At 37.1% G+C, this 27,803-nt stretch overlaps 4 protein-coding genes across 5 annotated transcripts in view; 3 read left to right on the top strand and 1 right to left on the bottom strand.

The window, feature by feature from the left end:
- The window catches only part of LOC134815121 (leptin receptor overlapping transcript-like 1), a 30,366-nt gene extending 8,490 nt beyond the window's left edge, over positions 1-21,876 (top strand). Inside the window, exons 2-7 of the mRNA XM_063823615.1 lie at positions 11,243-11,284; positions 11,551-11,620; positions 11,760-11,782; positions 11,985-12,116; positions 19,449-19,480; positions 21,769-21,876. Coding sequence (XP_063679685.1) covers positions 11,266-11,284; positions 11,551-11,620; positions 11,760-11,782; positions 11,985-12,116; positions 19,449-19,480; positions 21,769-21,876 — 384 coding nt within the window. The 5' untranslated portion in view covers positions 11,243-11,265. The remainder of the gene's footprint in view (positions 1-11,242; positions 11,285-11,550; positions 11,621-11,759; positions 11,783-11,984; positions 12,117-19,448; positions 19,481-21,768) is intronic.
- Positions 1-27,803, bottom strand: part of LOC134815115 (E3 ubiquitin-protein ligase LRSAM1-like) — an 81,028-nt gene that overhangs the window by 18,509 nt on the left and 34,716 nt on the right. Inside the window, exon 2 of the mRNA XM_063823591.1 lies at positions 5,310-6,061. Coding sequence (XP_063679661.1) covers positions 5,310-6,017 — 708 coding nt within the window. The 5' untranslated portion in view covers positions 6,018-6,061. The remainder of the gene's footprint in view (positions 1-5,309; positions 6,062-27,803) is intronic.
- On the top strand, positions 1,266-4,317 carry LOC134815120 (uncharacterized). Of its 2 annotated transcripts, XM_063823613.1 has the most exons (7): positions 1,266-1,563; positions 1,719-1,923; positions 2,118-2,233; positions 2,389-2,546; positions 3,119-3,295; positions 3,509-3,670; positions 3,922-4,317. In XM_063823613.1, exons 4-6 carry the CDS (start codon positions 2,405-2,407, stop codon positions 3,664-3,666), a joined length of 477 nt encoding a protein of 158 aa, XP_063679683.1. In that variant the 5' UTR covers positions 1,266-1,563; positions 1,719-1,923; positions 2,118-2,233; positions 2,389-2,404; the 3' UTR covers positions 3,667-3,670; positions 3,922-4,317. The 2 variants fall into 2 exon arrangements, with proteins under 2 accessions (XP_063679683.1, XP_063679684.1); XM_063823614.1 differs by having other exon boundaries at positions 1,719-2,546.
- On the top strand, positions 21,931-24,538 carry LOC134815406 (CDP-diacylglycerol--inositol 3-phosphatidyltransferase-like). The gene is made up of 5 exons (XM_063823940.1): positions 21,931-22,175; positions 22,389-22,516; positions 22,673-22,765; positions 23,006-23,123; positions 23,369-24,538. Exons 1-5 carry the CDS (start codon positions 21,931-21,933, stop codon positions 23,451-23,453), a joined length of 669 nt encoding a protein of 222 aa, XP_063680010.1. The 3' UTR covers positions 23,454-24,538.

Here is a 27,803-nt window from a genome sequence, read left to right as displayed (position 1 = left end):
ATGTACTCCCCACCAACCCCCCTCCCAGCCTGCAAGATTTCTTGCCCCACCAATTATTTTCTATTTAAAAAGATTTCGCGAGTCCCTTTGTAAGCGAAATTGTAAGTAAGTTGCTTTATGTCGCTCGATGTTTATTTCTCAAAATTGTAAGTATGTCGCTGCTATTGGATCCATAAATAACGAAAAATTTACGTGCGTATTTTTATGAATTATATTATGTTACATATTGTAAACGTTGTAAGCCTCTCGTAGCACGATGGTTCCCAGTGACATAAATTTAAAAAGGGACTAGGAATCCAGTCTGGAAAGAAAAAACGGCTACCATATATTTTTAAAACGACTACCATAAATTTTTCGGCCGCTCCGCGGCCGGATAACAATCTCATTTCACTTTGCTAATTATATGCTAATTATATTACAGAGGTTTAGTTATTCATTAGTATAGTTATTAGTTCATTAGTATAGTTATTCATAATTGCCAAAAGAGTGGAAAAAATTATCCTCTCCTGGATTCGAACTCGCAGTCTGCCAATCTAGAACCGACGGATTAACCAACTAGGCCACGATTCCATACATACTCATGTAATATTTACATATAGATGTTCGCGCGTTCCTGCAACTTCAGGTAGTACTATACTAGAATTTAGAATGGAATCAATGTGATAAGGATCCAGAGTTAATTACCTGCTAGGATTAATAAGTCAGTTCTCCAGTTGAAGAGACCCTTTCTCAAACTTTTAATGAAGAAATATTCACTATGCCTATGGCAGTATCAAGTATATTCTGATAAAGATGGAGTAGACTGTAGCCAGGAATAGTACCTCCTTTAATGGTAACTATAGTAACCACTGTGAATCTTGATCTTATAAGAACTAGTATCCTTTAAAACTTAGACAGTACAGTGAATAAACACGCTGAAAAGCGATGAAAATGCAAGCGCGCGACCGAATATGTAGTGCTGAAAGAGGATGCCGAAATCTCGCGGAGAATCTCACGATATCGTGAGCCTAGCTATGAGATTTAAACGAAACTCGCAAAAATCTGGCAAAAATCTCGCGCGCGTTACGTCGAAGTTTTCACGCTATAAACAAGTGATAAAATACACGTTAACTTTAAGAGTATAAAATACATGTTAAGTTCCTAATTCCCTCAACTTTTAAGTTAAACTTTTTCTGTTTCCTCATTTATTTACAAATTTTGTGCGATGAGTCTGGCTCGCAATCTCGCATAAATCTTGACCTGGGCCCCTCTGCCTAGATCACTTAGAATATCCATAGTTAGCAATACTTTTATCGTTTAATGCAGCGATATAGCCAGTTATCAATGCTACATAGTAGATTTTAGCCTGTTCCAATCATCCTTATATCGCGTTAATGGAATTTATGAAATTGCCTACCGTTCAAATCGCTCTCTGTTGTTAGCACCACACTGATTAACTACGATGTTCCAATTTTTTAGAATTATGTCCGACATAATTCTAATTTTTGCTGTTACAGCAGATAGTTATGGTGTAATGGCACGCAGGAATAAGTCATCCCTGTCCTCCAAAAAGCCCATGAAAAGGTATTTGGTAAGCTATGTCTTTTCCAATATCAAATCCAATGTATCACAATCTGTGGACTTTCTACTCAAAAACTAGATTGATTAATTGATAATTCATTGCTGATTGTTCACGCGCCCTGTATGGAAGTATATAAATGGTAATCCGCATACTCCAGGAAGAATTGAAGCAATCTCAAAAGAAAAGAAGGGAATCTGGATCCTTCGTCGGATCGTCAAAGAGCTTAGAGGGGAGCTCTACGCTTCACTGGCCATGCAAAGCAGGGAGAGTGACGGAGGCGGAGGCACTGCTGGCTGCTGGAACGGACATTAACAAGCTGGACAGAACGCAGTTTAACCCTTTCATGGACGCGATCAACTCAGGTAAATCATTCGACCGCCTTAACAATATGGGTTTATTGGTAATAGTAGCAAGAGGTTTTAGTCATGCGTTTGATTACAGCACAGTGTGAAACCCTGAAGCATACGTCGAGCTCTAAACTCTGTTTTGTCTAATAATCAATTATTTGAATATTGAAGGATTAAATTTGGTAACTTGATGATCACACAATTAACAGGACAGGTCGACTGTGCTAGATGGCTGCTGAGGCAAGACGGTTTAAAGCTTCAGACCGAGATATGGTCGTTTTGTAGGGAGAGGGTGCTAGAGTCATTGCTAACAGCTTAACAGAAGGTAAAATCCTGAACTTTTGTTCATTGATTAAAAATCACCATTCAGACATACAATCGTTCAGATGTAAAAATTATTTATTCACTATTTTGGATTACATTTAGTTACAGGACTAACATGCGACATCCGTCGTTGACCTTTGTCTTTAATTCAACAAGGTAGGGAGAGCGATCCATGGCTGTCCCGATAGACCCACTCAGACTCCTGCCGGAAGATACTCCTCCGGTTGATCCAGATGAGACAGTTCTAGCAGATGATCAGTTACAGACTGAAGAACATATCCCACAGATCAATGCGTCAACATCTGCAAATGAAGGTACTTCAATCTGCTCTTCTTGTATATGTCTTTGTGCCTGCGTCTGTGATTGTACTGAAGTGTACTCTGTGTGTTTGTGTCTGTGTCTGTCTTTGTATCGTGTGTGTGTCTCTGATTGTACTGCGTGTGTCTGTAATTGTAATGTAGTGCACTGAAGTGAACTATGTGTGTTTATGTGTGTGTGTCTGTGTGTGTCTGTGTGTACTGTGTCTGTCTGTGTGTCCGTCTGTGTCTGTGTGTGTCTGTGTTTATGCCTGTGTCTGTGTGTCTATGTCTGTATGTGTTTGTGGGTGTGTGTCTGTGTGTCCTTGTCTGTGTGTAACTGTGTCTGTCTGTGTGTCTGTCTGTGTGTCCGTCTGTGTCTGTGTTTATGCCTGTATGCCTGTATGTCTGTGTCTCTGTGTGTGTGTGTCTATGTCTGTATGTGTTTGTGGGTGTGTGTATCTGTCTGTGTGTGTGTGTGTGTGTGTGTGTGTGTGTGTGTGTGTGTGTGTGTGTTCTTTCATAGAAGTTGTTATTTCCAAGATACGAAGTTCGAAAAGCTAGCATTTAGTAATAGACGAATTTTGCAGCTGATATCAGAATCGACATGATGATGGTACTACACGAGATGCTCATGGAAAAGGTCTCCGTTTGCTTTCCTCCTCCCACGAGCAGTACAAAGTGTGGGTTCAACTTTAATCTGATAGAAGATATCGTATGCGGAACCCAAGCCCGGCCATGTCTGTACATAATAACGAAAGAAACCGGTAAGTTTCTAATCATGTAAATGTTCGGCCGAACGTTTGCATTCATTTTAGACTAGTGACGAAAATCAACAATCGTTTGCCGGTTTGGTTTGCAAAATCGACAAAAAATAGTCCATTCCCCATGGCCATGATATTAGAATTCTGCCCGTTGAAATCGGCCACTCTGATTTTTATCATTGAACTTCACATTGATGACATGTTCATTCTCTACAGGTTATGCTGCGAGGGCGTTTACCTCGATAGATGTTGAAAATGCCCACAGCATTATAAATCATTTGGACCGCCGAGGGGTCCAAAACTCCTCAATCGAAGAGCTTAGTAGACATGCCAGCAACCTACAGAGACTTCAAATTCTCAGGAAACCTCTCTAGGACGGTAATACATTAACTTGTTTAGTTAATAAATTTAATAAGTAGATTTTGAGTGATGATTACTGAATACAGATATCGAGCCTCGAGGTACCATAAAAAGGGTATATAAACTTATCACTTATGCTTATATGCTTATACTATCAATGAATATCAAATCGCCTTCTCTAGTTATCAAACCCAACATAAGTTAAATCTCTGCCTACAAGGACTATTTGATATTTACAACAGACCGAGTGAATGTCTCAATCTTTTCAGGAAGCTTTATACTCCGACATCCACAATTTACCACGCCCCTGAGATCGACAAAGGTCTTTCTGATAGATTGACTTCCAGCCAATTCGATCTATCGAAGCCGAGTGGGAAGAACAAAGAACTGAAACCCCATGGTCGCAACGATGCTCCTCGCGGACAAGGGAGAGTTAGGGCCATCGGTGGTCACAAGACTGGATAATATTTATTTTTTAAGCGTTGAGGTTGTCACGAAAGCGTACTGTAACGGGACTATCAGATTTGAGTGATTTGATTTTGTGATTTGCAGTTCACGTGATTTTATTGTGATTTTAGACTGTAAAAACTATAAAGGTTCAAGTTGAACTATCGTCGCCATGATTATGTATTTTGGAACTGTTCACGTTGAAATTGCTTCGTTAATCAGCAGTCTTCCTTGGTTACTTTCTACTGTGTAATGCAGCTACGATCAACGATACTTAGCTAGTACATTCATAGTAACACTAACTGCACTGAGAAGAGTAAAAAATTTGAGCTTTGACGGAATAACATTTCCTTGTTTTTAGATACGGTTACTACTCTAGTGAGGGGTTCATAGCTGATCATTAAGGTCTTACTCACAATAATTTGTGCTCTGATATTGGCCGTACTGACGGCTGTTGAAAAAGCCACTCCGTCAGATGCGCGCCGCAAGAGTCCACCCCTGTAGACCCCACTACGTACAAAATTTGAAATTTTCCCAAAAACTTCTGATTAAGCTAGTTTGTTTTCAATAACTTTTGCAATATTTACAGTAGACCCTTCAAATTTTCACCAAATGTTACTCCAGACATTTCTGCATGGTAACTGTGTCATAGAATTTTAATTTAGGGACCCAATTTTGTGCAACACTCCGGTATCTGACGACCGGTCGCAGACGTGGTTATTGTATTGTCAACTTCTATTGCACACTGAGCGAGCTATATTTTGAGTACAAAGATAAACTTTACACCAGGTGAAAGCTGAGACGTTTCTCTTTAAGATGATCACCTCACATTCTGTGTATCTGTGACATTGAGATAGTAACGAATCAAAACGTCAAGTTGAACAGGCTACAAAATACGCGCTGAATAAAAGTCCACCCCAGGAGTCCACCCCACGCGCGTAGGGTGATTACTTTAACTATAAGTTGCCAGCTAACATTTGGCAAGAAATATTTAGGAAAATGTCCTCGGCCATTTAAGAATACTTGATAAGACACAAATACCTCAGAGTTATTAAAGTCTTAATCAGAAGTCAGAACTCAGATGCCAACGTCTCACGACTGCACTTCCAACGAAACGAATCAAAACAAGTCTACAGAGTGAACACTGACTGGCTGAATGATCTGTGAAATTTGATACCATAATAATAGAGTGCAACATCACTGTACTTACCGCTTTTTCTTGAGCGCTGATAGCTTCAAACTTGGTACCGTATTCCGTATCTGGTTGACCCTCAATTGCTGTTTTATCGACATTATTTTCGTCACATAGCCACAGAATGGTGGCCCTGCCCCCCTCCATGACGATTTCCGCGGGTGGGTAAATGATCTTCTCAACGTCAAGGTCTAAATTTTTCAACCGGTAGCAGTGAGCAAAGTTGTCTGGGATTTTGGTGATTTCGTTGTTTTTCAGGAGAAGGGAGTGGAGTTTCCTCAAAGCTCCAATCTCAGGGGCGATAACTGTGATTTTGTTTGAACTAGCCGAGATGGTCTCAAGGTTTTGAAGACATCCCAGAACTGATGGTAATGATTTCAGTTCGTTGTGATCTAAGTTCAAATATACTAGAGCTTGACATGATGAAATACTTTTCGGGACACTCTTAAGAAGATTGAACGATAAATCGAATTTTTTGAGCTCATCAAGCGAACTCAAATCTCCTTTCAAGTCCTTTAGCTCATTGTTATTGACTATGAGGCAATCTTTTTGCTGATATTTTATAACAGAGAAGACTCCATATGGAATCTCTGTTAGGTATATCTGGCTGATGTCCACTATCTTGACGTGAGCAGGAAGATTTTCTGCAAGTGACATTTTTGCATCTTGCAATGATTCAATCTCCCTTTTGGAAGGTCTATTACTGTTCTTTTTCCAAAAAGGCATGGTGGAATCCAGAATGCTGACCTAATCGATCATCGTTTAAATTCCTATTGGAGAGAAAGAGATTATTTTTCTGGAAATCAGGGAATTGTTTCGGCCAGGTATATTCAGTGAACCTGGTGAAAAAGGATACTAGTTTTAAACTAATTACAACACTACAAATCTATTACATTTATCAAGAATGTAACAGACTAGAGGGTATACGTATGTGCATAATGTTTATTTAGAGGGGTCCTAATCCCCTCCATCCTGAACTGCAGTTAACTTTCTCAATATGGTAACATTTTATAAAGAAATTGTCATAAACTCTTTTTAGTACAGTAAAACCCCGTTTTATTGGGGTAAATCAGGGTTTGCAGTAAATCGGGGTGCGGTAAATCTGGGTTATACTGACTACTGTACTTCTAATAATTTTTGACTACAGTTAGTGAACTCCTTACACATAAAAATAAAAGTAATATAGATTTCATTGCTAAAGATTGTAATCGTGCTTAAATAATGAATCATTCAATGTTAACGATTTGTTGAATTCATTCCAAATCAGATTTATTTTGTACAAATCATCAATCAAAAAAGTAGGTATAGAAATGCTCTGATTTCAAACAGGGGTTGCACCATCTAACGTAAAAATACAGAAACGCAATGTTGTCCTAGTTAGATAGTCGATTATATGTCATACAGTTAGTCAAATCTTCTTATTTTATGTTAAAACTGATTGAATAATGTCCTAAACAAACCCCAAGCATTCATGATTAAGATATAATAGTAAATAAATGATAACATCCATCTTACTATATATAAAGCGAGACGATATATATATGTGTATATATCCGTGCCATTTTACTGACACCACGGCATCAACTTTAACGCGACTTTCCGCAAAAACCGTAAAACATATACAACTGAAACTTTTTTGACTGGGTCAAATGCTTTAATGGCCTTCAAATCAGCATGAAAAAATAAAAAATTGGCCAAGGAATAATAATTTTAGTGCCCAAAATTTGGACTCTCAAGTGGTGTCAAAAACGCGAATTAAATAGGTAATAATTATTTTAGTCTCTCGAGTCTTGACACCACTTTAGGGTTAGACGGGTTCCTGCTAGTGCTTATAAAGGATCAACACTTAATTGCATAACTGGATCAATGATTATATTTATAAATATTACAATATTACGCTCATGAATAATTAAAAACATTGTAAAAACTTAAATTAAATATTTGATAATCAATCATTATTCACCTACATAATTAGCGTAACACAGTTAAGTTAGAATATATCAGAAATTTCTAATTGCTAATCTGATCCGATTGAGTTACCTTTGCTTGATGTTGTTGACGGTCTGACATTCAAAGACAGAAGACAATCTGAAAGAGAGTAATATCTTGCTTGTAGATCCCCACTGCAGAGATAGGGTACTTTGGTTGCCAAGTTAAGCTCAAATCCCATTGGTTCTAAAATGTCAACAACAAGTGATGAGAGCTGTTCTTCAAAAGTTGCCCCTTTGATTGGCAATGGTTGGCGCTGACGTTGCCAAACCTGTCCTTCCTCTACTGATCCATGGTAAGGTAGTACAAGAGCAACCAACGCAGACCCCCCAGTTGGTGTCAAACAGTCACGAATGTCTTCCAATAACTTCATTGGTTCATGACATCGGTCCAAAACATTAAGACAAGATATTACGTCATACGTTCTGCTACTCCAATTTTCAACCTCTAATGCTGTGAATCCTTTAGATTGTAATCTTTGACGCATAGTTGGGCTAGTCTCTGTAACAAACACATCCTTAAACAAGCTGGAGAACTTTATCGTGACATTCCCACAGCCAGCACCAATGTCAAGCAAACTTTCATACTTGCCAGTGTAAGCCAGCATCTCAGCAAAAAGTTCTGTTGAAGCCACAAACATTATTCCACGATTCAGTAAAGCATTTCTGGATGTTGCACTTACAAATGGTAAGAGAAATATGGACATGGTGTTGTCGAAAATATGTTTGAAATATGAAATGTTGCAAACATCAACTATGAATTTCTCAGTCTCATCATCATAGTGGTGCTTTTTAAAGCTAGCTTGTACAGTATCATGTAGTTTCTTTTCGTTAACTTGATACCAGTAGCTGTAGTCTGTACCATACTCAAGCTCCATAGACCATTAGATGATAAACTTCACCTGAAAAATTGCAAAGGAATGAGCAATACAGGGATAGAGATTTGAGACCACTGAGTAAAAAGAATTACAACTTTTCTATATAAAATAATGATAATTATTTCAACTTTGTTTCCTGCATTGCCCCCTTTAAGACAACAACATTATAGGGATGAGGGATCTATTTAAACAAACGCAAAGAAAGATTTTCTCTGCCAATCAATTACCAACCATGTTAATAAGGTGTTTTGATTAAGGTTTCTTTTATTATGTCACATTTTGTACCACAAATGTGACATAAAATGGATCACTTTTTCTCCCTTCTCGCTCTCTTTCCCATTACTGCATAGGCAACGTTGGTACATAAATCATAATTAGTTCAGCCTCGATATTCGATGTCATATAATACTATAAGCTTATTAGGGGAGGTGAAACTCATTGAGGTCTGTTTGGATTGTAGAGAGAGTTCATACTTTCATACGACAATGTTATTCGTGTTTTCAAATATAATAGGCGGGTTTATACTTGCATTTCAACTGCGATTGTGAAGTCCTGGCCGTAGGCACGGGTTACACTAGTATACACATAATATCACAATGACCCTATATAAAATGAAACCTTAAAAAATTCAATATATTCCCCAACTAAAATATTGGCAAAAACATTTTAAATTTACCCTTGACCTTGTGGCTCCAATACAAGTTCAAATTGACAGACCAAACAACAACAACAAAAAAGAAAGAAAAAGGGGGGGGGGGCCAACCCATGTAGCTGAAACACCTCACAGCAAGAAGACCAAAGTGGCTCTTGCTTGTGAACGGTGCATCAACTACCCACCGAAGCGGTGGGTTGGGAGTCCCACCTGGGATCATTTCGTCCGTAAATTTGTATACAATATAAACTAGTACAGTAAAATATCTACAAAATTTACATAAACAAATCTAGGAGACCTCAAATTGACAGACCAAACTGCATAACTTCGTCATTTGCTCCAAAATAGAAAAGAGGATTCGAAATTGTGGTAAAATTTATAAAAACCAGCTTTGTAATTTACAGAACAACCCATATTATTGAACAAAACCCCTGCAACCTGGAAAATACACTTTCGTTAGAATAAGCCTTAAATCTTAAAGCAAATTTAAAATGAATATTTAAATCTGAGTATAGTGTAGATCCGGTTAAGGTCCAAATCACATATTGCCTTAGGCAGCAGATTTTTTGTATGCATCTTTGATCTTTGCTGTTTGTGCTCACTGCACTGTACCCCTGCTAAATTTGATTGATTGACGATTTTAACTCTTCCTTCTATTTTTATATAAAACATATTTGTATCACATTGCGACCACCATTGTCGTTTTACTAAATATATTTTACTAAGTTTCACTTATATAGCCTGGGGTCCCCAGGTAATGAAATTATTAATAAAAACAATAAGATTTGGTACATTGAACTTTTTTTTTGAGAGTACGCACTTTCGAAGAAAAATATTTTCTTTTTGGAAAGTTTTCTCAATTTTGAAAAGTCTGTCACTGTAATAGCGATATTTTAGTCGTTTTAAAATTGTTTTGGTTAATTTTTACTTGGAGGACTTCGCCGCTTCGACGCGCCGCGCAAACTAGCATTCTTGCTTCGCAGAGCAACGATCTTACAATCTGTACAATGTACAAAAAGGATTTTATAATTAAACAATAGATGGAGCTAAGTTACAAATCAAAGATTTACGGACTGGAAAATTATTTATTAGTCGCATTATAACAATGAATAGTTTTTGGCAGTTCCAAATAATTTCTGATTATTCTGATTTATTGCGACAAATGATACTGTACTGTTAGGATTAACGACGTTTCAAAGTAACAACTTCGTATTCATGCTCAAATTATTTGTTATATAGTAGTGATAAAAGTATTAATACTTTTCTCGTGTGTCAAAGACTAAACTTCTAAAAACTGAAAAACATTTTTTCCCAAAAATGCGTACTTTAAAAATATTAATCATTTTGTAAAACACATTTTAATATTTTTAACGGGTGATACTCGTAAAATATTCGTAGGTTTACAACCTACCAGGACGCCCACCGAGTTGGACTCGTCGACTATGGAACAGATATTATACGAGTATCACTTGTCATACGTTGTATGACCCGCCGCGCACGAAGTGCGCGGCTCCCCCTGTATCGTCAGCACCATAGTGAAACGACCGTGGGGGTCACAACGTGATACAAAGTATCACCCGTTAATAAAATATCTGTTCCATATTCCGAGTCCAACTCGGCGTGCGTCCTGGTAGGTTGTAAACGCTACAAAATATTTTCAAATGTAAAATTGATTATAAACAAATTTTGTATTTCATGTTATTATGTTTGATTGCACAAAAATGTTTTTTTAGTATAATACCAATTAAATAGGGAATAGTATAATACCAATATTTATATATTGTAGTTCTGTAACAATATTATCTGATTATCATGTAGTGCTTGGATTATTTAACCGTTAAAAGTATTTATTCCTTTCTTGAATAAAAGCAAGGATGATTGATGATAATTGATAATATAATGCGCGCGGCGCATTTTAGCGGCGACGTCCTTCAATTATTTTGTTTGCCCGCCGCGCGTACAGCGTACAGTTGCAATAATTTCTTGAAAAAGCACTTTTAGAATCGAGCGCCAAGAAGCACCTTTGACTTCAGTACTTCGATATTGTACCTCTTGTTGTAGTTCGATCATTTTACCGCGGATTTACTAGTCAATCGAGTAATGCCTGTGTTGCTGATATTTTGGGCTAATATTCTATGTAGTGCTTCATCATCCTTTTTAAACTAATCAAAATAGATTTTTGTCTTTTTACCCTGAATTTGTAGGCGGTAGATTAGATTTCTGAATCTGTTGTCTCAATGACACTTAGGTGGGGACGTGGACAGCTTTACTTCGTATACCTTGAATAGTGCACGAAATGGCAACCCATTCCATCATCTGCTTGAATTATTATTAAAAAGCCGGTTTGGTGAAAATGTTGGATTTTAATACACATCGTCTATCGATAATCTACCTACCCACATATTCTTTATTTAATGGTGTTCTCTTTCGAATAGGTATACGCTCCTTGAGATGCGATGCGATCCACTATAAGTGGTAAGTTCTAGAAATGTGGTTTTTCATTTAAATTTAGCTCGCTGCTGTACTCTTTTTCATTGCATGATCATAATAGTATAGTACTACACTGTAATAGCGTCATCGCGTCATCAATCTCATCATGACAATAAATATAATAAATCTGAGGGCTGCACTGCTTGTTATTTTATCACATGATAAGATTACCTAATTTCATTTTGCTTCCTCTAACTGACTAAATTAAAGTAATATAGTTATATAACTTTGAAAAACCCCCGATATTTCAGGTATCATAGGACTGTCCTTCTCGTTCTCAGTCGGAGTACTCTTACTTTCCCTTGGCTGTGCTCTCTATCAGTAAGTAAAACATGTAGACAGGTCCTGACACCCGTTTGACACATCAGTATGTGGCATTTTTTACGAAGGAATGTTTTTTAACAGTGCATTTATCACCATTAAAATATATGTATGAGCGTTCACCAAACATTTCTTTCAGCAACTGGTGGCCTGCGTTTGTTGGTGAGTGAATTTCCTTAATTAACCTAATTAACCTACTCGTTTATTCCTTAACAGTATGGATGATATTATGTTAGGAAAACAGCTCATCCTCAACCCCTCAGAGATTTAGTAATTAGTGACCTATCATGCTAAAAATACAAGAATTATGAGATATTTCAGTGATTTTCTACAAATATCTTTGATTATCTACATAATATTTCAGTGATATTCTACATATTAGCTCCCATACCGTACAGTTTAACTCAACGGTACAGCGAGACTTCCTACTCTGGCTCTAACTGTGGTCTTGAAGTTGCCCTCTTTCTTACCTCTGTTCTTGTTATCTCAGCTTACGGTACGTATTTTGAAGTTGCCCTCTTTCTTACCTCATTTCTTGTTATCTCAGCTTACGGTGCGTATTATTAATAGACTTAATATTATAATTACATTCTACATCGTAGTGTACTGTAAACACTATGTATTATTCTTCTCAATTTTTTGTGACGCTATATTCTTCAATTTTTCTTTTATTTTCTTAGTCTGGTCAGTTGTGAACGAAATGATATGTTTACCTGCATTTCATAATAGAGGGCTGAAAAAGTTTTGGAGCCTCTCCTAGGTCTTTAGAACAAAAAATTCTGAGCCAAAAAATTAAACTGGGAAATTCGCCCTTTTGGCCACGCCCATTTGTGTTATATTCATATATAGTTAGACAACCATCTGATCCGAGATTCATTTGAAGATACCTGTTAGAGTTTGCAATTTGCGACAAGATAACGCCAGATGCCAATCTCCTCTAGAGTCTAGATGCTCTGTAAAACCACCCTATACCTTACTCCAACTCCCCCAACAAGTATATCCACTCAAAATAGTGGGCTTCTCCCTCGCCAGCTTCTTCACCTCCCCTTCTCTACAATCAATCCTGCTAGCAGCTCACTCAAAACTATCAGTAATAATCCACGCACAGAATACCAAACACACGACGTGTATCCTTCTTAAGTTACCTCATTAAGTACATCCATTAACCGTTACATTCATTAAACACATCAAGTAATTCAGTTATGCACATACATGTATGTTAGCTTCTTTAACAAAAGCTTTTGTGATTCAAAGTAAAACATTGTAATAAATTCAGAAGATTTATGTTCGGAATACATATTTAGGACCTTGAAAAGGTACATGTAGTGTCTTATTCTCTAAATTTGTCTTGCTGGAAGGTTACCAAGCCTCAAGGCTCAACCCTCATGGAGTTGCTAATTCTACCTTTTACAATGATCTAATCAGCTGATCAGCATTGATAATTAAATGTAAATGTTGTTAATCATGACTTGTCCTTTCTTTCTAGTGTTTGCTTTAGCAAATTTTCCGATCACTTAATTGTTCACAAGATAAATCATACGTCGCTGATCTAAAGACGTCAGTCACTTTATGGTTGGAACTTACACTAAGATGAAATATAATATCATGGAGCTGAATTAATATTCTAATTCACAACAATTAGCAACGCTTCAGAATTATTTTATTCTAGCGGAAATTCAGTTTCTCTGTTGAAATTATCCGGAAAATTTTTTGAAAAGTGTAGGAAGTTACAAAGTTTTACTCTATATCACTTTTCGCTCACCGGTTTACCCCGTCACTCCCCGGCCCTGCGGTTAGTTTCAACGCATCTAGAATTAGAATCCAGCATGTTTTTTATCAAAAGTAAGCAAAATTTGGTCAGTGTGTGGCCAAAATCAGTTTTTGGCCAATAACAGTTAATTTGAGCCTACAGAAAAGTCTCTACGAGATAGATAATTATGAATTTAAAACAAATGAGCGTGACCACAAGGGCGATTTTCCCAGTCTGAATTTTTGGGCTCGGAACTTAGTTCTAAAGACCTAAGTGGAGAATGGAGCTGCCTCTACTTTATAAAATGCAGGTCAATGTGCAGACCATCTGTGTATTAGAATTCTTCAGAATTACAATTTACATATTTTAGTGTTGAATAAGAGCGAGACTCTGTTCTCTTTTACTCCTTGTTATACTGGTTACAGTCCCTTACAGTACGTTTCTTATTTATTACTTTCTTCAGATATTTTATAACTGTAGTCGTTTTCTTATATTATAACATCTTCAATTTTATTAACAATTTTAGCATTTAACCTTGCCAAGCTATGTAGTAGTTGCATTAGTGCAGTCTAGTTAATGATACTTCTTAATTGATCTACTTGACAGCTCACAATGGACTAGCTTGAAACTGGCTGGTTCGCAGTCCCCAGTGTAATTAGTATTCAGTATAGCAAACCTGCGTTTCATTTGTTAATGTTTTAAGAAATCATACATAAGCTTATGTCTTTTAATACCTCGGATCGGCGCCGTTTTAACGCTTTCAATTAGATTTTCTTTATGGTTATATAGCTGATTTTCTATAATTTTAATCTACATTAAACTGAAGTGTCATCTAAACGGCATTTTCCAAATCATACGAAAATTTACTCCTGCACTACAAAAATCCAATTTGAACGTATATTCTTGGCTGTGAAAGTTATGACGTAATCCTACAAGTCTGTGAAAGTTATGACGTAATCCTACAAGTCTGTGAAAGTTATGACGTAATCCTACAAGTGTGTCTGTCCTGTAATCTCAGGGGACATTACACCCACATTTCACCACTTTATGATGTCACGAAACCTTGTTAGGCCACTCGCCAGGAGATTAGTCGTAATTTAATACTTTATTTCGGTTCCTTTTTATCTGGCACACCATTGGGCGTGTGCGTTTTGTGTTGAGTGTAATTCCTTTTCTTTATATTTGTTGTTTTACAGGAGGACTAGTTATAAGTCTGCGGTAAATCTGTGGTTTATTATATTATTTACTTGAATCGCAGATCTGCAGCAGCATCAAAAGAGCAACAATGTTACATCATACGTGTCTTCAACCGGGCTTTTAGTCTGCTTAGATACAGTAACCACATTTCTTCGTGATATTAGTAGTTTTGCCATGCAACCTTTAATCTCGTTGATCTACAAGCGCTTGGTTACTCTGCCACGTGACAAATGTAACACATTCTCTCCCAATATGGTAAAAGTGAGGTACGTGTTACCATATAAGGTTACGCAATCTGACCAAATAAGGTATAATCGGGTGTTCTATAATGCGATTGCTGAGAGCAACCTGGATAACTGCTCTCTTTCTCGCTTATTAGTTGTAGTGTAGAGTTGAGTTTGTTGATATGTTGACAGCTCCTGCTTCTATCTCTCTCAGTGTACAATGTCTCCCCTAATTAGCGTCACTAACATAATATGTTATTTGAGCCCTGTTCAGTGATTGGTCCTGGAGCCCGACCACGTCGCGTGGAGCATAGTGTTCTGATTGCAGTGACCCCCAGCTGCCTTTGTTCACGGTTTGCTCCCTTTCATAATCCTTTATTTCTTCAAGTTCTTCTTTAGTTCTGCCCGTTCAAGTGTAGAACTGCTCACTGATGCACTTTTGTTAAAGTACGTTTCTTTTGTCGTTTAGGGTTCAAATCATGGGCTCTTGTAGTCAGTAGATATGAAATAGATGATTATGATAATCAGTACTTGAAACGGTTCCGGGTCAACACTGAAAAAAGTACAATGAAAATGGTGTCATATTATTTGTTCTTTCTTTTCGCTTTCGCGATACCAATGAAACTTTCTTTCCTTAGAATTTCTGGTAAATCGAGTAACTCCTCACTTTTATAAAATATCATTGGACAAATATTTTGCCAAGTTACATGTGCGCTTTGATTTCTTTTAAATAACTACTCTAGTAGCAGGGAATAGTTGAGTGTGCACTTCGATGTGTACTATTTCTGACAACACAGGGTTGTTTGTTAGGTCATTCTTAACCAAAATCGTGTGGGTGCACAATTTGTTTCGCTAGAGACAACCCTACAGGGCAAATTTTCTAAATTACCCTCAGTCGCGTATACGAGATTTTCGTATTTCAGCTCCTGAAGGTCATAGGGACTTCAATTTTAGCTTAAAATTACCGCAATAGCCATATTTATATACAACTTATGAAGCAACATAAGGTCTCCAGTGCTTTGTTTTATAGATATTGACAAAAAACTGTTTTTTGGCTTAGCGAACCAAAAATGGGACTGAATTTTGGTAACTTGAACTAGGAAGATCGTAGAGACTTGAATTTTAGCTTAAAATGAGCGCAATCATCATATTTATATACAACTTATAAAGCAATATAAGCCCTTTAATGCTTATTTGTTAAGATATTGACAAAAATCGGTCATTTTGACTACAGGCGTGAGGAAAAATACCAAATTGGGCAACAACTTTGGTCTTTTTTTGACCAGTTTTGTGCTCAAGTTATTAAAATGTGCTTTGATGTTGTAGATCGGGTGTTTTCTTCCAATATGGGTTTCGGTATAAATCCGGAAGCACCCGGTTCATGGGTGATAGGGGTTAAAAACCCTAAAATGTCAGGCGATGGGCGAGACAATTGTCTGAATTTGGTTATAAAAACACTTGCACTCTTTGCTAGGGTTTGCTTTTTTCTGCTACATCGATCCGATTTCTAACTACTAATCATCCCCCTCTACATCATTCTCTTTTAGGTACATGATTTCTATAAGTTCTTGAAGGTACATCCGGCATGATGTAAAGTCTATATCAAAGCATTTTAATGTGGTCTTAACAAGTTGCAAGATATTCAAGTTCACTAATAAAACAGAGATTGTAGGATATTCTTCTTTTACATATTGATTATTGAGTAATTTTGGTTACACATGTGAGGAAAGATACCAAATTGGTTTACCAAACGAAGATTGTAGGTTATCTATTATTCTTTACATGATTATTGACGCAACTTTATAGTCAAACCTGTATTATTTTAAATATTTAATATTTATCCACACTCTCCATAAGAATATTATTGGGAGTCATTTTGTGGTTAAAATTCGATTAAATCAGTATTTCCAAGCAAAAAACTGCCCCAAATTTCTCCTCCGAATATGGTCCGCTAGTTCGAAATTTTAGCACTTATAAACGTTATTGTTAGACATTACATTAGTGTAATACCACTGAGACCAGATGTAGTAATCTATTCAGATAAAGCGAAGAAGGTGCATCTGAAATAAAGAGAACTTTGCTGATCAAGAGAAAAGAATATTAAGAGATATCAGCAGCTGACAGAAGAGATTGCAAGCTCCAGACAGTAGCAGTTCGAGTTCGAGTTCGAGGCATTTACAACTGCAGCCTCCAAACCTTTATGAACCACCTGAACGTAAACACTAAAGAGAAAAAGGCCATCATACACCATCTATCTGTCCAGAAACACCATTATATGGACAGATGATTGGGAGTTAGTCCAGAGGCTAGTAATTGCATAGTAGGAGCGTATAATGTTTGTAGAATGTAATTATTTTTACAAACTACCGTTCAAAACTTATGGATCAAATGATTGCCTACCCACAATTATATTACAACGTCGTGGGGTCAGTTGATATTGTTGCTAAAAATCAGGAGCAAGCGTCTTGAAACAGGACACCATGAATCTGTATAAGTTTTAAGTAGTTTCATTCTACGTTTAATATTATTATTGGGTCGTTTACGTTCAAGTTATATTTGACCATTTTATAGCCTCCCCTCAAAAAGCCCACAATTACTCAATATGTAAAAGAAGAATATCCTACAATCTCTGTTTTATTAGTGAACTTGAATATCTTGCAACTTGTTAAGACCACATTAAAATGCTTTGATATAGACTTTACATCATGCCGGATGTACCTTCAAGAACTTATAGAAATCATGTATCTAAAAGAGAATGATGTAGAGGGGGATGATTAGTAGTTAGAAATCGGATCGATGTAGCAGAAAAAAGCAAACCCTAGCAAAGAGTGCAAGTGTGTTTATAACCAAATTCAGACAATTGTCTCGCCCATCGCCTGACATTTTAGGGTTTTTAACCCCTATCACCCATGAACCGGGTGCTTCCGGATTTATACCGAAACCCATATTGGAAGAAAACACCCGATCTACAACATCAAAGCACATTTTAATAACTTGAGCACAAAACTGGTTAAAAAAAAGACCAAAGTTGTTGCCCAATTTGGTATTTTTCCTCACGCGTGTAGTCAAAATGACCGATTTTTGTCAATATCTTAACAAATAAGCATTAAAAGGCTTATATTGCTTTATAAGTTGTATATAAATATGATGATTGCGCTCATTTTAAGCTAAAATTCAAGTCTCTACGATCTTCCTAGTTCAAGTTACCAAAATTCAGTCCCATTTTTGGTTCGCTGAGCCAAAAAACAGTGTTTTGTCAATATCTATAAAACAAAGCACTGGAGACCTTATGTTGCTTCATAAGTTGTATATAAATATGGCTATTGCGGTAATTTTAAGCTAAAATTGAAGTCCCTATGACCTTCAGGAGCCGAAATACGAAAATCTCGTATACGCGACTGAGGGTAATTTAGAAAATTTGCCCTGTAGGGTTGTCTCTAGCGAAACAAATTGTGCACCCACACGATTTTGGTTAAGAATGACCTAACAAACAACCCTGTGTTGTCAGAAATAGTACACATCGAAGTGCACACTCAACTATTCCCTGCTACTAGAGTAAACGAACTTCTTCGTTTTGAAATAATTACAATTTAGCACATATTGCTTTACTTGGAGAGGTTATTACACATTAGTTTAGTATATGTTACTATGTTTTAGAAATTAGAATATGTGACTGTCACCAGTCTGGTTTAATTCTGTCATGTACATTGTACAGAGAGGGTTCATTTGGGAGCTGTCAATCTAAAAAAAGATATGAACTGACTAAAGTAGTGCATAGGCAACACACAAGTGCGGCGCTGCGGAATCGAAGTTTTAGTCTTTTTCCTGCACATATTCGCACTAACAGTTGTTTTCCGCACAATTTGGAACTTCCCGCACAATTTTTACAACCTTAGGTATAAAAACCAACAATCTATCGACAAATTGAAACGAGTCCTGTTAAACATTGAGCCGAGTTCAGTGTTCAGAAAATCGGGGCGAGTTCAGTTATGTATAAGTAATTTGAAAGCTTCTGAAAGAAATAACCTGTCGTGTTGCTTATACCAGGACCCCTCCAATGTATGATATAACGTTTATCAAGTTAAACGTGTAACATTAGTTTTGTCTCTAGAATTGCAGTTTTATTTGTTTCCAGCTGCAGTACGTTTCTTATTTATTACTTTATAATTTATTACTTTCTTCAGATATTTTATAGTTATAGTTGTTTTCTTATATTATCACATCTTTAATTTTATTAACTTAAGAAGAGTTTTACCATACTTTTTATCATACTTACACAGCAAATGCTTAAATAACTTATACTCACTTTAAAATTACGGTGTGCAATGTGCGCCTAGTTGCACAAAAACCAATTAACTTTAAAAGATCCCAATTCTAACTTACTTGGCACACTGGTGTTTATTGGACATACAAGAGTCAATTTCTTATTTTCAAAAGGTGTGCTATTTTGGGGCTGCTTAGGTTTTGGTTTATTCTGCAAAGTTGTAGACCCCTCTAAAGTTGTAGACCCCTCTAAAGTTGTAGACCCCTCTAAAGTTGTAGACCCCTCTAAAGTTGTAGACCCCTCTAAAGTTGTAGACCCCTCTAAAGTTGTAGACCCCTCTAAAGTTGTAGACCCCTCGACGTTATAAACTGGTTGTTATCGTTTCCATTTCAGGTTTTGTGGTCGTCCTCGCACATCATCAAACTGTGAGTATTCTTTATCTTCAGGTTAAAATGAATTGTCTGATCCCTTATAGTTGTTTCGTATTTTAGTGTGTAATCTAGTGTGTAACACAGTGTCGTAGATAAGATAGGTAAGTAGTCTTAACGTATGTAAGTTGTCTAAACGTACATTGAATATTCTTTATTCGCTTAATTGGTGTCGGTTACAAACCCTTCCTAAAGATCACCCTGATAATCCAACTTCAGATATGCCCTAACTTCGCGTCTCACTCAATTACACTGACATTAGTGTACATGTTATCATCTAAAAGCCAGCCTCCGATCATGCCACTTATTTCACACTCTGCTGCTCTTCAATCCAGTGATTTTCAGTTTTATTGTTCGGTAACTTTCAGTGAGGGCTCAAGGACTATTATTTTAGGATCCAGTTTCAGTTTGTTTATCGTCAATCAGTGCTTTACAGTGGTCACACCTGCCATGTTTTCCAGTCACTGGTACCTAGTGTTGTGTACCTGGGGTTATGTCACATATTTGAAAATATTTTATTGTACTGAAGATTTGATTGTATTAAATTGATATGTATAAATGTGGCTGAGATGAGGGTCTGCATTGTATGTGACGTCATGATATTACGTCAGCAATCTGCAGCCTTGCATTTAAGAAGGATACAATACCCTTGCTGCTTTTAGTTCTACTGATATTAGTTATATCTCCTTTATAGGTAGAGACCAAATTAATGTACGGTTTACACTAGATCTTATAGAAGGAGGTTAGCCCTTAGGGCTTAGGGTCAGCGCTGCCAATCATTCGTTTAAGGAGAACCCGCCTCAAAGGAGGAAGAGATCTTATTGGGTATTTCATTCCTCCGTCAGAAGTGCAGATTCTGCACGGGTCATAATAAGTTCAGTGGAGGTTAAACATTGCCGCTGACTGACTCAGAATGAGTCAACAGTGGCACTGTAAAGTGCAAGTGGAACCATGAATTTGGTCAGGTTTGTCAAGCGAGCCGGAAGTATTCTAGAATATTACACTGACGACTGATTATTATTCAATTACACTGAAATCCTGAAACCCTGAATTCTCTTGACAATCACGCCACTGATTCCACGCTCTGTCACTCCCTCAATCCGTTGCTTTACAATACGAACAAAAATCTAGGTGATATTGTCATGACTGTCGCTCGCGGTGACATAAACGTGATATCTCTACTCAAAGTGGGGTCCTTTATCAGCATTTGTATTGCGCGGCGCAAAGCCGCGCACATAGTTAGCTCTACGCTACGAGGAGTTCTCATGAATCTGACGTCGAGCATTCTGAAGCTCGATAAGTCGAATATCAGGTGATACACACGCTCGTCGCTCAAGTCTGCATCTCTATTGTGAATTCTACTCAACATACAATTCTTTTGTTGAGTTGCTCGTCATTTTTTGTATTCCAATTCGTGCAGTGCATGTGTATTTGCTTGTTCGAGAGATAATTTTAATTGGTGCGGCTTCACGCGGAAACGGTTGAATCCGGGTGGGCATAAATAGTTAAGGTATGCAAAGTACATACACTCACTTAGATCACATTCCTTGTTATTATAGGGACATACCAGTTTGCTTGTGTGTTCGTGTTCCGTGGTTGTTGTAGTTGTGTGTTTAGATTTGTGGTCCGTTGTTGTGGTACGTTTTCTGTCGAATGTCTTGTCATCACGAGGAAATGGGCCCACAAGGGTCACATGCTGCCTGGGTATCAATCCTTGCGTCGAACCAACCCCACTTCTTAAGAAAAATGTGTAATAATTGCTGGTAGTTGTTTTTCTAATAAAAACCAACTTTTGGGGTTGAACCTGGCGGTACCAATCCTCCCTCGCCTCAGATTACACTAAGGAACTAATAATATGTACACGTAAACGTTGCACACTGCATTGTGCGTAGATCATTGTTTGTTGTTCGGTGTTTACTAAATAGTGTGACCGGAGATAATAGGGAGCTCTATTTCTTTGACATCTGTAATTATACTCCAGCTTTTGTTTAACGTGTCGTTTGTCAAGTATAATTGTACTGGAATGTTTAGGAAGGGCAACATACGACTTAGAGATAGTTCTTCTAACGTTGAGCTTTAAGACATTTTGGGAGTGCAATTATAGGGCGTGCATATTGTTCGTAATGACTTAATTAATTAACTTACGATCTACAATGCAACGTATACAATAGAATACTAATATGTCAAGAGTAATCTTAGTTTTTCCTCGATTGCTTTCTCGCCAGTATTCAAGTGTAGAACGTTGCTTGTACTTTTTAGTGTTTTTACGTTTTTCTCCTTTTCAGATCGCCCGAGGAGCTCTCTGGCTATTGATTGGTGCTGACACTGTTATGTTCAGTACCATCCTTGCTTATTTCATACTATTCAACGACGACGACGACTTTTCGTACTAAAATCTCTCAAGTTTTAGCAAATCCCATCTTATCTAACCGCTTATCTCTCAAATAATGGATAGTACGGAGATGGCTTCAACGGAACCCAACGTTTATCTTTTTGTCCCGAACCTCATCGGATACGCCAGAGTTGCGCTCATGTTTGTCGCTTTCTACTTTATGACAAATGCCGAGATGTATCATGTGACCGTGACTTGCTATCTGCTGAGTCAGCTGCTGGACGCGTTTGACGGTCACGCCGCCAGAATGCTCGGCCAGACTTCAAAACTGGGTGCAATGTTAGACATGCTCACCGACAGGTTTGTCTGATATTTATATTCCCCGCACCAAGGTTGGCGGGAGCTTTTAAATCCAGGTTGTTTTTCTGGAATCGAAATTTGTAGACTTTAAAAAGGTTTGCCACACATGTGCCATGAGAAACGATCAATTTTTGGCCATTCACTTAACTCAATATCACACTTCTATTATCACGTGTCAGGTTGACAGGTTAATAACAGAATATTTATTATCAGATGTAGCACATTAGGGCTGGTTATGGCTCTGGGCCTTCTGTACAAAGATTGGTTCTTTTTCTTCCAATGTTACGCAGTCCTGGACATTGCATCGCACTGGCTTCATCTCACTGCTTCTCACTACACAGGTAAGATCTTGAATTGACAGAGGGATCTTCTTTAACTAGGATTATCTCATAATTACGGAGAATAATGTTACAAACTTAAACTTTGTTGTAAAACAGTAAAAGCTAGTGGGGGGAACTAACCTTTCCAAATTTATTATTTTATACCGCCCCCCTCAGGTTCCACCTCACACAAAACTATAGACCTGTCCTCTAACCCGATACTGTATTACTACTACCAAAACAGAACCGTTCTCTTCTCAATGTGTGCAGGTACAGTATAACTCTATTAATCTTTATGTCATTATTTATCTATTGAACTTGGAGGAACCTAGAAGAAAAAGGTCCGGGACTACTGCGTGAGCTATTTAGAAACGTTGTCATAATATGTCATATCCAAACCCTAAGCCTAATTTTTGCGCCCACAAACCTCACCTCGGTAGAGTCCGGAACTCATGAGTTATTGATGCAAAAATTAATTACTTGAGTTATTTACACTGTTCTCTCTCCCAGGAAACGAGTTATTCTTCGCGGCCCTCTACCTACTTTACTTTAGTGAAGGTCCCAATTTCGGAGGTTACGGTTTCTTCAGATCAGTAGTTATCTGCTGTGCACCGGTTATGGTCTCAAGGTAGGTCTTGCTTTGTTGATGAACGTGATTAAACTTTAAAAAAACGTTTTCTGCCTCCTGGATGTAAAAATGGTTTATCCGAAGATGTCACATCGTGGTTTGAGAATGGATCTGTAACTATGCTCATATAGTTTGATTATTCTAGTATGCATACGGTCGTCTCATTTTTTTCCTTAATTTTATTCAAATTGTTGGAAAATTTAGAAAGTAAACTACGATTTATTATTATTATTTTCATTTCAGAGCGTAATATCAGTGGTACAGTTATTAGCTGCAGCAAAGAACATCGTTATTGTTGACACGGACGAACACACTCGAGCAAAACAATAGAAAAATCAACGTGCTCTTTTTTCTAATAAACGTTATCTCTGTAGATAAGAGCGATTGACTGTTGTAATTATTTGAAGCTTTTCATCTACCAAAATCTGGATGTTTGCCAAGGAAGCATTTGATGTTCTATAAAAATCTTGTAAATTAAGTGTAGAGTTTGGTTAGGGATTCACATATTAGGTAATCAGCCAAAAGGAGTAGGGGATCTAGGCATTTAGATTACTGTTGCTGACTGGGTGAGGGTGTCCTTGCTGACGTCAGCAACAATTATTACTTTAAGTTCGTACAAGGTTAAATAAAAGAACAAAATTACATTCTCTTTTTCAAATTAGATTTTTGTTTAGCAACATATTTTCAGTTTTGCCATTGTGACAGTTTTATCACAAGATGGTGGGGAGCATACAATTAAGAAAATCTTGCTTCCGTAATATGTTAATGATCCCGAAGTGGAATTGTTTGAAATTTGTCTTTTTCCGGATTTTCAGATCTTTACAGATGAAGCCCATGATTCAAGTATCTTGCCCTGGATGAAAACAACTTTTGGATTAATCCAATATTTGCATTTTATTCCCGTGGCAACAACGCATACGAGATCGTTTTTTGACAATATGAGCATTTGTTGTTGTTTTTTCTCTTCCAAGTCCCTGAATTCAGTCGGTGCAAGCGAAGTTTTTTTTGCGATGTTGTTAAAAAGTTCTGATATTGTCTAAATCTAATGTGTGTGAATGAAAGAACATGTTTGTAAGTATAAAGCATAGGTGTACAGTCCAACAAAACAATTTATCAATCTATTGCTATTATTGAAACTACTGTTAACTTTTTTCCACTTTTGACATAATAATAATAAAGTTTTCGTTGAAAAGCTGCAATATTGAATCTTCATGCTTAACAATGCTAGCAATGTATTATATCTATTTGAATGCGAGTATCCTTTTAACTTTGAGTTAGTTATATACTTTTAATCAAAGTTTGCAGTTTGATAAAATTACTTAATAATAATAATTATTATATTCGCTGTCATGAATTAATATTATAGATATGCTCCTGTTAAATATATCCATAGTTTTACATTGAATTTGTTAAAAGTGCGTTTGTTTTCTTGATCGCTTATTAGATTTCCATAGTTTGATCAGTTGCCAGTATTATAAGTGTCATGAAGATGTAACTAGGTGAGACCGAGCAAATAGTCGTTACTAGATCCCCCGCGCACTATTAGCTCGGTCTCACCTAGTTACATCTTCATGACATGATATAATTAGTGTATAAAAGTTCACAGCATTGCAAATTATATTATACTAGTAGTAGTACGAACACTAAACTTAACAGTTAGGCGAACAGAAGCTTTCGCGACGCTAAACTCTAAAGTGCGTCATTGCTTAAAATCCTCCGAGCGTGCTAAATAATTACTGCATACTGGGCGGCGCTCAGCCTGTCCACTGTCATTCCGCCGAATCTATTATGTTTATGAACATAAAAGCCTGGGGTCCCAGGCTTTAGCAGGTAAGCTAAATAATATATAAATCACTACACTTTAACTTCGAGATTAATCATCATTGATGATTGACATTATTCTAGTTATTAATATTAACTTAATAATGAAACTGAAGGCGGGGCGAGAAGCTTTGCATTTGATCGATCATTGATGGGCGGCGCGACCCAGCATGATGCAAAGTTTCAAAAGCGAATAAAAATTATGGGCATTAATGGCAGTATTTTAAAATTTTGCACAGACTGCCACTGCCATTAATGCCCATTAATGCCCATTAACAATTAATGCCCATTAATGCCCGTTGGTTCCCCCCCAGCATGATCGCGCTACAATATTTAATATGTAGAGTTGAGTTTGTTATAAAAAATTAATAATAATATGTTGACAGCTTTACTCATACTGCCACTGGGCCGCGCTCAGCCTGCATCATTCCGCCTAATCTCTATTCGGTTTGTTTATGAACACGATAGCCTGAGGACGAGGTCCCCAGGTAATGACAGCTCAGCTCCCTGTGCTTCTATCTCAATCTATCTATGATCTAGTATGTACACTATATTAGTGTTAACGTGGTGATACCCGTACAACTCGTCGAGTGTCGACGAGTTGTGAAGCAACTCAACGCGCGCGCGTGTTATTATATTATGTAGTAGGAGTGGACTGGGTTATAATTATAAATTTACAATGTACAGTGTCCCCCCTAATTAGCGTCACTAAGATAATATGTTATTTGAGCCCTGTTCAGTGATTGGTCCTGGAGCCCGACCACGTCGCGTGGAGCATAGTGTTCTGATTGCAGTGACCCCCAGCTGCCTTTGTTTACGGTTTGCTCCCTTTTATAATCCTTTATTTCCTCAATGCTTTAATTTTGCTCGCTCAAGTGCAGAACTGCTGGCGTCTACGTTGGGTGCACTTTGCTGTAGTGTGTTTCTTTCATCGTTAAGGGTTCAAATCATAGGCGTTATACTTATAATACTAATACTACATTATTATTATAGTAGTCAGTAAAACTATATATAATAATGATCATGAAATAAATGATCATGAAAATTGGTCTTCGAAAATGAAACGTCTCCTAGTCCTGGTACTACTACTACTAGTACTACTACTACTCACCACTGACCACTGAAAGTGAAAAGTAAAATAAAAATTATTATGTCATTGGTGTCGCTTTTGCTTTTGCGACACCAATGAAACTTTTATTCTTTGGAATTTCTGGTAAACCGAGTGACTCCTCCTTTTTATAAAATATCATTAGTGATTAGAGGTGAGCGTATTCTGATGAATCGCAAATTTGAACTTCGAGTAGTGCCAGTGGTGTATCAGTATGGTATTAGTTACATGTATGATGTGCACTTTAAATCTTTCAAATAATGAACTCCTATTACTATTAGTCCTACGATTTGAAATATTCACAATTTTCCACATTTTGCTTTGCTTGAACATTGAAGAGGTCAATACATATTACTATTATTATTAGTTTAGGATATTTTACGATTTCACGTAGACTATTATATCACCAGTTTGGTTTAATAGGTGATTAAATTAAATATAATAATTAATATTACAGGTACTTAACAAGTAATACTCTGTCCGATCTCATGTTACACACAAATAATCAACCATACGGCATACTATGACAGTATGACCTAATATTGTGAATATAATTATAAGGACTGCATGCTTCTGTTGTGAGAGCTGGTGTGTTCTGTTTCGTTGTTTGGGGCATTATTATTTTAGTAGTAGATCTGTTACTAGGCGGTACCTGGGTTACTGGTCCCCAGGTAAGACTAAAAGATCTGTCGAGAGTTTCTCAATATTTCCTCCTTTATTTTACGCCATACGTGGTTAACCTTTCATATTTGCTGTTCACAAAGGACAAATCTTCGATTTCTGAACCTCTGTAGTTGTTTTGACGCCATTTTTCTCTCGGTAGGGGTGCAAATACCCTGTTAATGTTATTGGTAGCAAATACCCTACCACTAGGAAGCGTTATAAGAAGAAGGGAAGGCGAGGAGGGAATCACTAACGTATCTAGTCTTAACATTTTATTTAAGGATCATGAGAACAAAATTACAGTTTACAGTTTAGCCTAATCTCTACATATATTCTAGCTCTATTGCCCATTGGCATTACTTTTTTCATTTCTACCATTATCTTATCACACTTCCCACACACACCTTCTCACGGCACATCCATTATTCACCATATCATGCCTGTATCTAAGGTATCCAAATTTACTGGGCGGCGCTCAGCCTGTCATTCCGCCGAATCTTTATGAACATTATAGCCTGGGGTGCCCATGTAATCCAAAATATGACGTATTTGAATGCCAATGTTATTTAAATATTTGCAGTTTGTAAAGTTGTATCATATCCCATATCCTAATAATGTTATCGATCGCAAAGCCCATCGGTGGTTGCCATGGTCAATTATTGACAGTGTATTAACTGTGATGGTATGCAGTGAAATTGATTCATTAATGCTTGCGGAGGTGCCTACTGCCCACGGTAATAACTATTAAGCAGCATTACGGATATTGCTGCGCTTTGATTTCCTTAGTCCTGCTATAAGTATATTGTTTGTTTGGGGACCGGTTTTTTATACCCGGCCAATGTTTACAAAATAATATAATACATAACAATATAATTTTATTTAATATGCGTGAATATGAAAATTGAAAATGTTGATTACGTCTATTCATTAAAAACAAAAACAGAAACTTTAAAAATTAAAACTTGTATATCATGATTTATTAACATATAGTGACAATTAAATTGATTTGATACGACAGATGATCACACGCACTGTTTTATAAGCTACTTGAGGTTAAAACAAAAAAGAATAACTGAGCCCATGTCTTA

Source organism: Bolinopsis microptera, chromosome 5 (assembly GCF_026151205.1).
Source record: "Bolinopsis microptera isolate Bmic1 chromosome 5, MBARI_Bmic_1.0, whole genome shotgun sequence".
In the NCBI taxonomy this organism is placed as follows: domain Eukaryota; kingdom Metazoa; phylum Ctenophora; class Tentaculata; order Lobata; family Bolinopsidae; genus Bolinopsis; species Bolinopsis microptera.
Note: the sequence above shows the minus strand (reverse complement) of the source record. Positions and strands in the feature narration are given on the sequence as shown.